At 48.1% G+C, this 11,119-nt stretch overlaps 1 protein-coding gene across 1 annotated transcript; it reads right to left on the bottom strand.

The window, feature by feature from the left end:
* Positions 1-5,883: 5,883 nt before the first annotated feature.
* Positions 5,884-7,121, bottom strand: F4807DRAFT_349737 (uncharacterized protein). The gene is made up of 2 exons (XM_047995451.1): positions 6,698-7,121; positions 5,884-6,647 (listed from the first exon to the last, which is right to left on the bottom strand). The coding sequence occupies exons 1-2, from the start codon at positions 6,834-6,836 to the stop codon at positions 6,088-6,090; spliced, it is 699 nt and encodes a 232-aa protein (XP_047857304.1). The 5' UTR covers positions 6,837-7,121; the 3' UTR covers positions 5,884-6,087.
* Positions 7,122-11,119: the final 3,998 nt, after the last annotated feature.

Here is an 11,119-nt window from a genome sequence, read left to right as displayed (position 1 = left end):
CGTTATAAATTGATTGGTACAAATGTACCCTAGGTACTGTACTAGTACTTCGGTACAAGAAAGCAGGAAAGATCAAGTGAGAGAAAAAAGGGGGCCTGTGCTGATAATGCTGAGGGCGCTAGGCTTTCTAGGTTAGAAGCTTGACAACCAACTTTAGACCAACGGTTTCAGGGTAGTATAGGCAGGTTCCAGGTGGTATCCAGGTAGCATGCAGTGGTAAATTAAGGCGTCGAATAATTCGTTTGGGTCCTTCTGGGACCTATCGAGGGACCTATTGAGGGACCTATGGCGGGACTTCGGCGATGGTTCGAGCGTTATTTTCCGTACGCAGTGTCAATTCGAATTCCTGGAATAGTATCCGAAAACGTAGACTGATCCGGCCAGTTCACAACTAGTCCATATCCCAGCTTAGACACAATTCTCTTATCAACGAGATGTTCAATCCGTTGGACCTAAACACCAGACAAATTACAGACTAGCCGCTTAATAACACCCAGAATAGTTCTAGATGGTACTAATGACTGGAGCAGCCCTCGGTAGTCGGCAGTCGGGGTCGTTCGGTTCGATTCGGCGTTCCGATGACGTCCCTTTTTTCTTTATTATAAGATTGGATCCTGAATCTTGGTTCGTCGATAACGAGAGCACCCGGTGCTATCTTATTAAGGCGGGCTGACGACACCGGACTAGTATAGACAAGGCAAGGCGCTTTTTCGATGGGGCGGCGGGAATAGCAAACCGGTGCTCCTCTCGCTCTCGGATATCTCAACACAAAATCTCGTATACACCTCAAGTGGAATCCGAGACAAGAGACGAACAAGAATGGCGTGCTGTAAACGTGTGGACTAAAGAGCAAGAACTCTCTGCAAGATAGTCTTGGCTGGTTCCTTCTTCGAAGATTCGGTGCAGGTATTATACTACCTGATGGGTGGGTGGTGGTGATTTATATGTGGTGGGTATGCTGCAATGTCGTGGTGGCACACAGCGTACAGGGCCGGAGGTATTATAAAGGATCCCAGAGATCTACGATGCCTGGGTGCCAAGGCAAGGAGAGAAAGAAGAGGAGGAAGCAAGATCCGTCCGTGAGGGGGATGGAAGCCGATTATAATAATAGAGTTAAGGGCTGAGGAAGAACCGACATGACAGTGAGCGTATAATGTCTGTAAGTCGAATCTAGTGGCGGCTTCGTTGATCTTTGGCCAAAGTTGTAATGTGCATGCGAGCAACCCACAACTACGGCACTCAAGGTCTACCCTAGTTGAAGTAAACTGCGCAGTGAGAAAGTATGTAGGTATGTAGTGTAGGTATAGTACAGGATACGGAACGCAACTCAAATCCTGCACTGCTAGCTGCAGAAGGCCCTGTGGAAGGGGACTAGACGAAGCGGCTTGCAGGAAGAGTGATGTATGTGGTGTGTGCTCCCGGTCAAGAACCAAACTCTCAGGTTCGAAAGTTAGGGTTGCTATGCTAGGGACGCTTTGGGCGTAGGGAGTAGTATCGTAGCAGTGATATGCAGTATACTGCGCAAAGATAGAGATGTAAGTGGTAGAGTGGGTAGCACCGCGTGGGGAGAAAGCATAAGATAGAGAAATAATACCGACTTAAGATAGAATTAGAAAAACCCAAGGACGAAAAAAGACTCAAATCTTCAATGGTAAAGGGAGATCTAAGATATTAGTACCTCGTCAATCTCGGACTTTGATCATCGAAAGGAATTATCTTGGCGTACATATCTAACTAACCTCCTACATAGTGCTAAGGTATTGAAGTTTGGCTCTGGCTCGCTCAGAATCTGTTTTGCAGTAGGACGTGTACGCTGTAATTGCGCGGCAAAATCCATGCGGCCTTGGCGGTTCTACTCTCCTACAGCACAGTACGTGTATATAGATCGATGGTCAGAATGGGGAAACGTGAGATTACGGCCCTGACTACTGCATACATAATACAGACAGCTTAGCATACACAGGTAGATAACAACCATAGCCTTTGACACTATTACATATCTAGTAATACCTATGATACATACATGTATGTAATGCAAAACGCGACGAGAGCGCGAGGTACCTCGGGAGGTATCCTATACATACCTACATACATACATACCTACCTCATACACACATACTAGAGACACTACCGCGGCGAAACGGAGAAAATGTGGACGATACGCTTCATGGCGTGTGTTACTTCGACGCCATTCGTTACGCTTAACGATTCTAAAGTCTTATTAATTAAAGAATTAACCTTAGTTGTTTCTTGGGACCTTAGGGTCCATGGAGACCCCAGAGGGCCCCAGCATTAGAGTGGGCGTTCGTGGTTTCTAAGTGGGCGGGTAAGGAGCCACTATTCCCACCACTCCTGCCACTATCATCGGGATCCCGAGGCTACTTCATAACTTTTATGCTCGATTACAATTCAGCAAGAGTAATAAGAACTTACTTCGACATTGTTGGTCGAGGCTGACTAACGAACCCAGTTGTCAGAATACAGTAATAAATGGTGGCTAGGCAAGTACGGAACAGGCATGGCTCATTGCCTATTAAGTTCAGCCACTTTGCTTGGAAGGAGTCTATCGTCTTGGGCTAGCGTTTAAATTCCATAGATACTCTTGGCTGTCTAGTGATAGTCTTCAATGTTGTCGTGGTTGGGCAAGCTCGAGGAACGTCAATCTGCCCTTGATTCTTTGCTCTTGGTCACGATGTCGAATCGATGGCCTCCGATAGCATCATGACTTACACGTGTATACACTTCCAAAAGTTATGAGCTAACGGCGCAAATACATGTGAATGGTGTTTACCTAATATTACCATAGGGGGAATCTCGACTTCTATGATTGGTTGGTCACAAATTAAGTAACACTGCGAAATTCGCGATGGGAGCGCAATCACACTGTTCTCAATTGCTTCACTTCCATCACATCCCATATGCACAGATTCCCGTAGGAAGCGGCAGTGGATGAGAACCATAAGCTTATGGCGAAATAGTCCCTGCATTTATCGTCTTCGACCTTCTGTTCTAGAAAAAATGGGAAGTCAAGACAGATTCCTTCGTTCGTGGTCACCGGTACTTGCATCCAACGCCAAGGATACTTTTGCGTCAGTGACATACTTGCAAGGTGGCTCTGTCATCAAACAAATTGGCAAAACACTTGTAACTGTAAGTGATTGCCGTCTGGGGCTTCTTGGCTGTGTAATTGAGTTCTTACCTGTGCTCGGTATCGTTTCACCACACACCAGAAACATTGGCAATACCAAGAATCGCTCATCTATTTACAGGTTCAGACCAAGGCCTTGGCGTAGCGGCGTTCTACGCAATTCAACCCAGCCATTATCCAGCGTTTCCTGCGACTCTCCTTCGTCTCCCGCCCGCCAAGGACCCGAGGGGTTTCTGTCACCTCCCACCGTTCAATGATCGAAGCGTGCGCTAATAATCATAATCGCGCTTCCTAAACTCCCTAAACTTTGACGCCGTAGGAAGGGGACCGTCCAGCCGTCGTAGAACAACCGTGGTTGCCGGTTGCTTTCCGTGCCGTCCTCGAAATGATGTAAGTGCTGAGGCCCGGGACCGTTAGGTGCATCTACAGGTGCAATTTTACGCCAAGTACGAGAATTGCGAGTCAAGTCGCCCTACCAGGTCTCGTGGAACGGGGATAATTCATCATTGTTGGTAGAGAAAGGTGACACGAGCCATCCTGCTTCGAGGCCTGATCCTACCTGCGTCATATCATATGTAGGTTAGATACCTACATAGCAGATGCCCTCCGTTAGTTTACGCACCGTCCTGACTCTCGATCAATGACACTTAGCAGAAGATCCAAAGGGATGTTGTTAAGAAACTAAGCTGGCGCACTAGCCGATAGAGCATAGGCGTGTCCGGATAATGGGAGGTCGAACTGATATTAGCAAACACTTGCCCAGGCTGCCCAGGGCACCGCCATTCTACAAGATATTCCGATCAACATTTTCCGCAAGCTTGCCAAGGCCAAATGATGATCGCTGTTGCGAATTCGCTGACGCGCCCAGCATTGGCAGGTGTATTTTACTATGAAGGTATTCTTAGATATGTGCATGCCATCCTTTCCAATTATTTCCTTCTTGACAGTTGTCTCTTCTGCCCTTCGTTTGATTACGCAGATTACGTACCCAACGACGTACACCAGGAAGATGTGATCCATTCCGAGAGGTCTCCGAGACGGCAACAGCATGTGTCGTCGCCTGGTTGCATGCCGCCGCATTTCGCGCTTTCGTTTGTCTACCGTCCCGGGTCTGGCTGGCGGGCTTCGGCATCCACTCGTCCATAAAAAAAGATCTCAAGATCTAATACTCAAAGCAACTCTATGACATACCTAACCTCCCCTTTGGATTAGACATCATTGCAGCATTCGGTATTGGGTTCGTGGATACTCTATAAGGGTTCCTCGATTTAAAACCCGATAAAAATTATTAACCTATCATCCACGCCACGAGCGACAGGGCACGAATTAGATTTGCTAGACTTCCCATGACATACTCGGAACCTCTTTTTAACTACCGAAGGTAGCGGGGTCCTCCTTTGTCACCGGAGGATGGATCAAACAGGAGAGAGTGTGTGCGCGATGACGGTTAGAACGAAGAAGATCATGAGAATCGCTTTTCTTCCAAGTTTCAACTACATGCACTTGGCGAGAATGTAAGCGCGAGAGACCGTTGGAAAATCATTGACCACAAGGTGCAGGACATGTCTCTATCTAAGCAGGATTGTGAACGATCTCGGTGTCCTGATTGGTTAATGCGATCAAATGTCTCGGTTTTCTAGAATGTGACTATCGACGTCGCTAGTACTTAGTTATCGCTAGGATGGACCGAATTACGCCTTGGCCGATTCCCTTTCCGAGGCGGGCCAAGCTGAATATATGAAGTTTATATCTAACAGATAGAGCGAAGAAATAATAGGCTTCGGTCGAGATCTTTGCCTAGCTCCGCCTAGCTTACAAGACTCCGGCTGAATTATCAAGCAGACGTCCTCATAGATGTAGCCAAGGCTTCTTGTCCGTCAGTCGAGAAGCACGTCGGGATGGCGATCATGATTCAACCTTTAACCTTTACATTTGCATTGCTTGTCCTATGGGTCTAAATCTGGCATATGTGGTAACATATCTAGGTAGGTAGGCAGTAGTGTATGCGTTCATAACTAATATTCGGATACTTCGTACGCGGTGCGTCGAGTCGGCGCCAGTTCAAACCTACAGCGATCCCAGCAGCCCAGAAGCCGGGGCAGGCATCTGAAATTCCATTACTGATGTTGTTACATTCGTAACAAGGTCGGGTTTGTCGAAAGTGGCAATCCGCCAAGTATTCTACAGGGCTGTTACCCCCAACCTTGCCCATGACGGTAATAGACTCGATGGAGCGTTGTATTTCCCCCACGCAACCGAGGCTGGCCATTGGGTCGCTTGTTCTGCAGTCGTCCCAAAAGAGCAAACTTGTCCAGCTTCGTTTCGCGCGGTACCTTCTACGTACCAGCAACGAATCAACGAATCGGGGCCTCCTATGGGTTAGGCTCTTCACCTCTCGTGACCTAAGCATTGCATTCCCTCCTGCATTAGCTGCTGTCAAAAGGGTTCCAAACTACACAATCTGGTTGAGATGTGGCAAGCCGTCTTGGCCACGCTGTCTAGGCTGCCAGATAACTATGATGAGTTCGTGAGCTGTGCAAGAATAAAAAAATTAAATGGCCAAGAGAATGGTACCAGGCTGTGTTAGTACAGCCAGTTCAGTGTAATCTGTAAGAGCTTAATGTATGGCAATTCCTCACGCTTGGCGAAGCAGTCAGCCTTTTGAGGCTCTTGGCTAGGTACAAGATCGGCAAGTTTTCTCTATCGTCGCAATTACGATCGTTTTCTTTTTTGCTGACTACCGAAGTCAGAGTTGCAAAACCATGCACATAGTATAAGCGAGATCCAGGCCTGGCTCTGTCATCCCAATGGATCTTTCCGTGTCCTTCACAATACATACATCCCGTATCAAAGTATCGAAGGGTCGGACTGTCAGGTAACTTCGATGTTTTTGAGGGATTTATCCCATACCCTTAATCCTCGACCACATAACGACATGGTTACCCATGGGGTATGTCTCGGGAGAAAAGGAACCAACGGTGAAGTCCCTTAGCCAGGCAATCAGCACCGTCCGACTGGGATGTTGCCGATGGCATTTTAAATGATGACAGCCATGAAACCACAACCAACGCAGCCAGACCGATTGCAGCAGGGCGAGCTGTGGCTCCTGAATGGCCGTCCTCGACATTGAGAGCCTCGAAACGTGACGCCTCGCGCCTCCGCTTTACTAAGAAAAGCCACCAAACCCACCATAGCCGACAGCATCGGGGAGCTAATACGAAAGTGGCGGTGAATAAGCTTTTCGGACGGCGAGCGATCTCGACCTGCCGAAGGAACCGGTGAGTTTTAGGTGTGCCAACAAGCTTATGGGCGTGGCTAGTATGACCAGCGTCGTCCATAAGGAACGCGAGCCGTGGGAAAATCTCCCCAGCCTGCAGGACTGCAGGAATCGTGACGGCAACCCATCGGATCACCGACGGTAAGCAAAGCATCCAAAACCAACAATTGGGGTCCCTGATCTCTTGTCTCCAGGTTTTCCCCACGTCAGCGAATATGACCCCTTGTTGTCTAGCATCAGCTCACCCTGCTCACCGTCGTGTGCCGTCTTACCTTCTTGGGGGTCAGAAGTGAATCCCCAGTAAAATCGCCATGGCAAAGCTTGTTTTTGATTATGAAAGTTGCCTTGCGAAATTAGCCAGTCTTCCTTAGCTTTCCCGGCACAGACCACACAGTCCATGATGATATTCATAAAGAGCCAAGACGGGTACTAGTGCGCAACAATTACATCCCTGCCGCCGCTCCATCCCGTCTTGTCAAATAACCTGGAGAAACATGGGGACGTGGCAAGCTGGAGTCTAGTCTGGATATTTTCAACGCCCTCATGTAGAAGCTCTATTATGTGCCTAGTGTATGCCCTATCATGTATGGATGCAGTCATTCTGACAAGTCTCACGCGTGAGACATACGCTGCTTTACTTCTCGCTTTGCTCGCACGCGTGCACGAGCCCATATCTGCCCATATTTGCAGCTGCTCTGCTGCTCTGCTGCTGAAGAATGCAAGTAAAAATACCGCATAACTGATACGTAGTCTGAGCATGACCCGAAGCATGTATGTTTCTACACGACGCAGACCACGCAGGATGACAAATTTATTAACCAACGTCCCGAAAGGCCTCGGGAAGTGCCGTCTAAAACGTGACAGTCTACATATCTCGTCTACGATATCCTCAAGAATCATAATAATAGCAACAACGGCAGTATCTACCTAGGTAAGTATGTGGATTCTTAATAAAAGTCCGACGCGCCTTCGCTAGCGACTCATGAGTTCCACTGCCGTCCCTGCCAAGTCGATTGTGCGCAGATCGAATCTCTTGGTATTAGGGGCGAAAACCGAAGGGACTGGCTACACGTCGGACCGACAAGAACTTGGCACCTCTCGGGCGCGAGAGATCGCGTCCTTGGCGTCTCTGGAAACGAAACGAGCCAAGCCCATCCCAAGCCATCCTCTCCTTTTCATAACAGGACACCGCCCATCATCGCCGCCATGCTCCGGTCCCGCGCGGAGGCTTACCGCGCGGAGTGAAGATGGGGCTTCGGTAATTCTGGGAGCCGGAACAGCCAGAAGCATAGTGCCCACCTAAACTAAACTACCTTCCGATAAAGTGCGCGCCTTCGCAGATAAAAGGGGGGTGTTCCGGGGAATGTACGACGGCGCTGCACGTCAGCTGGGAAGGATCTCTGGGGCGACAGTGCAGTGTTGCAAAATATGTATGTGCATCCTCGAACAGGCGAGCTTCCCGTAGCACGTCCGGCCCCTTTCACTCGCCAGCTCATTTGCGGGCTTTTGGCAAACGGGCGGCAGCCTGTCGAGACAGAATGCGCTTCCTGCCAAGGGACGCGTGCGACGTGCCTCAGGGCCTAAAGGCCCAAAGGAGACAGACAGATTTATGTCTCGCATGCCGCACCACACATCTTTCAAGGTCGAGGCATTTCATGGCCCGCTCGGCGTCAAGTAACTCACTATTCGCGAAAAGGACGGTTCGAGGAATGCTGCCAAGCTTCACGCAGGCTACTATGGTAAAGTGACGTGTCATACGTGCCCACTCATAGGAATATGAAGCCTTGAAACGCTCGCTATTCTCGACTGTATTCCATCAGTACGCGAATGCGATTCGTACCCGTAAAGGCTAACGTCAAATACAAAACTAGTTTGATAGCATCGTCTTCAGCTCATCAGCTTATCGCGTAGCCTACCCGGGTACCGTGTATGTGTATCGTTGACCATATCGCCGTTACAGTAGAAGTCATCAATATGGAGTGGGACCCTTCATATCGCTGACAATTAAGCCAAGAGCTTACTCACATATCCGTCGGACATATTCACTTATAGCGGAGTACGGCACAACACGATGGCTCATCTCCGGCTTCATACGGAGTTTTCGGAACAGCCGATATACACGGAAAGGCAGTTGGTTTGTAGGGTCACTGAGGCCGCATGCTCATACGTACCTGTTTACGAAAATAGTAATCCTCCTTCCCATGATAAAGTGGGCAATGGGGCTATGGCGATGTCCACATGTTACGGCACGACGTTGCGTCAATGGTTCGTGTTGTCAATGTTGTCAGTTCCACTGTTCAGATGGCGCAGTCGACAATACCCAACCCACGAACCCGTCCTGTATTATGATCTAGAATTAGTCAGTGATGTACAGAGTGCGATATCCGATCTTACATTTGCCAGCTTGTTATCACCCGATCTCTTTTCTCTACGATCTAGGTCCATATATCTTGTCAACTCTCACATCGTACACGGTGCACCTACCCGCATCCTATCTTTGACAAAGGCAGCCCGGACTGACAGACTGGGAGGGCTTGTGACAACTAAGTCCATCAAGAAATATCTTGAATATTATGACTGTCTTGGGGACGATGATCGTTAAGTTAAACCGCCAAGCTTCTCGCGTAGGTAGCCACTATCACACGTCTTTGTCTAGAGTTACCCCTGTTCTCGATGCTTGAAGTTGCAGGTAGTCAATCTAAGTTTTATGGCATCTGGCTGCGAGGTAATACAGATGTCTCAGGCGATCAAGCCGGTCAGAGAGAAGACCCTTTTCTTTCTCAGTGCGTCATGGTCTAGACTTTGCAGTTGTGGTTAAACGTGATACTTGACACTTGGAGACCAACTTTGCGGCAGTAACTTCGGTCTCCGAGCTTGATACTGTCGGCCGATAGCTTCGAGATACGCCAGGAGCCCAGATTGAGCGTCTTTGTCTCTTAGTCTATACTTACGAACATCGGAACATCAAGTTTCAACCTCGCTCTCCAGACAGGCCAGCAATACGGTTGGTATTGGAGAAAGCCACGCTAGGATATATACTTTATTAGCTTAGGTATGCACTATTACCGTGAAACAAAACCCGACACTTATATCGTCACGGAATATGCTATTACAAGGACTTCGCTGATAAATGTAAATTCACAAAACCTGACATGGAAATGGTTTTCTTTATCTGCTAGTTCTCATGAGATTATGATAATACTTCCAATTATTCATACCCGGGATATATGATGCAGGTGACGATACAAAACGAAACCGCTAGGCCACTTAGATATCGCCGTTCATAAGCCCAAGGTTGTTGAGGTTGTTGAGGATGAATATCCCACCAATTCACAAGGGGCGCCGTACCAGTCAGCCAGTTAGGCTTTTAGAAGGCTTGTATTATGTGCTATTGGGAACCGACTTATCCTTTCGGTTGGTTGAGTTCAATGGTCGCCGGAAGTAAGCTTATTGGCATGGTGCCAGGGCGTATAGTTCCAAGTTTGACTTAGAAGGTTTACACCAACGGGATTCCGCTTGAAGTAACCAGGAATCCCCTTGATGCACCTCAACTAATCGTTGAAATGCGATGTTGGGATGAGCAGTCGGACGAGAAGGACGATGGATTGTTCTAGTGGGTACGTCCATGACATTAGCGGTTACCCCTTTTCCAATGTTGTGCCATCCCACTTGACAAACCCTTTCTGATTATTTACTAACGCAGTAAACTTCCAAACTATAGATCTAGAGTTCATAATCCCCTAGAAATAAATGGAAGATAAGGAGCGCCAAGTCGAGATTTCTACGAGAATTAGTTGATTCAAGATTCGACGCATCTACTTGTGCGTTGGTAACAGCTACATGCCGAAGCGGCACACAGACGCGAGACAATATTCCCGCACGGAACAATCTGAGTACATTTTGGGAACATCTAAGGCTCTATTTCTTTAACTCTCTATGAAGTTTCAAGTCTTTCTGAGACTTCGTAGCTACCACCCGTTCCTCCTAACAGTGCGCTCAGTAGAATTCAATACAATCAATGCTGCTCCTCTCATCTAGAGAGTTCTATACTTCTAAGCTATCGTCAGCTTAGTAAGGTGAGTGAAGGAAACTCCTAGTACCTAACTTTAGCCTTCTTCCTCTACTTACCCAGGTAGGTAGTTGATTTGATAGCAACCACAAATCTTTTTTCGCCAGGGAGCCATGGCGATCGACTTGGCTAAGAGGCCCCAGGGTGTTGTGAGAACATTGAGCTATCGGTGTCAATATTTCTGTTTCATCCTCATTTTGCTGTTCTTCTTTCCTCTTTTTTCTCAATATGCACCGCCTGAGAATATAGACTCGTCTACACTGCCATCACTTATGCTTGAATCAAAGGAAGCATGCCTCTCTGTCATCTGTGAAGGGCCTGGCTCTTTCCTTCGCACTTCGCAATTACTCTCGCAGCTCGGCTTACTGTTAGATCGAGACGGTGTAAAGAGAATAGGACACTGTTGGCAGCGAGGAAGCCCACGATGTGGGCAGTCTGGTCTGTCGGGATTCGAGCAGAAGCTCCCGCTACTGCGGTACCGGCAATGGCAGCATACGAAGCCGATAGGCTGGTGAAACTGTGTATTAGGCATGCTCATGTCTCTATGCTTATGAAGGCATGAGTCTATTATTTTTGTTGCTGCTGAGTATTTGGTATGGTAGCCGGTAGGGGTGGGCAAATGACC

The sequence above is a fragment of the Annulohypoxylon truncatum genome (genome assembly GCF_022578515.1).
Source record: "Annulohypoxylon truncatum strain CBS 140777 unplaced genomic scaffold F4807scaffold_6, whole genome shotgun sequence".
Lineage (NCBI taxonomy): Eukaryota > Fungi > Ascomycota > Sordariomycetes > Xylariales > Hypoxylaceae > Annulohypoxylon > Annulohypoxylon truncatum.
Note: the sequence above shows the minus strand (reverse complement) of the source record. Positions and strands in the feature narration are given on the sequence as shown.

Bases quoted from the DNA above. Each gene is read 5' to 3' on its own strand.
- F4807DRAFT_349737 (XM_047995451.1), bottom strand. From the start codon at position 6,836: ATGAATATCATCATGGACTGTGTGGTCTGTGCCGGGAAAGCTAAGGAA. The intron at 6,648-6,697 runs GTAAGACGGCAC...CTAGACAACAAG, and splicing joins CACTTCTGACCCCCAAGAAG to GGGTCATATTCGCTGACGTG.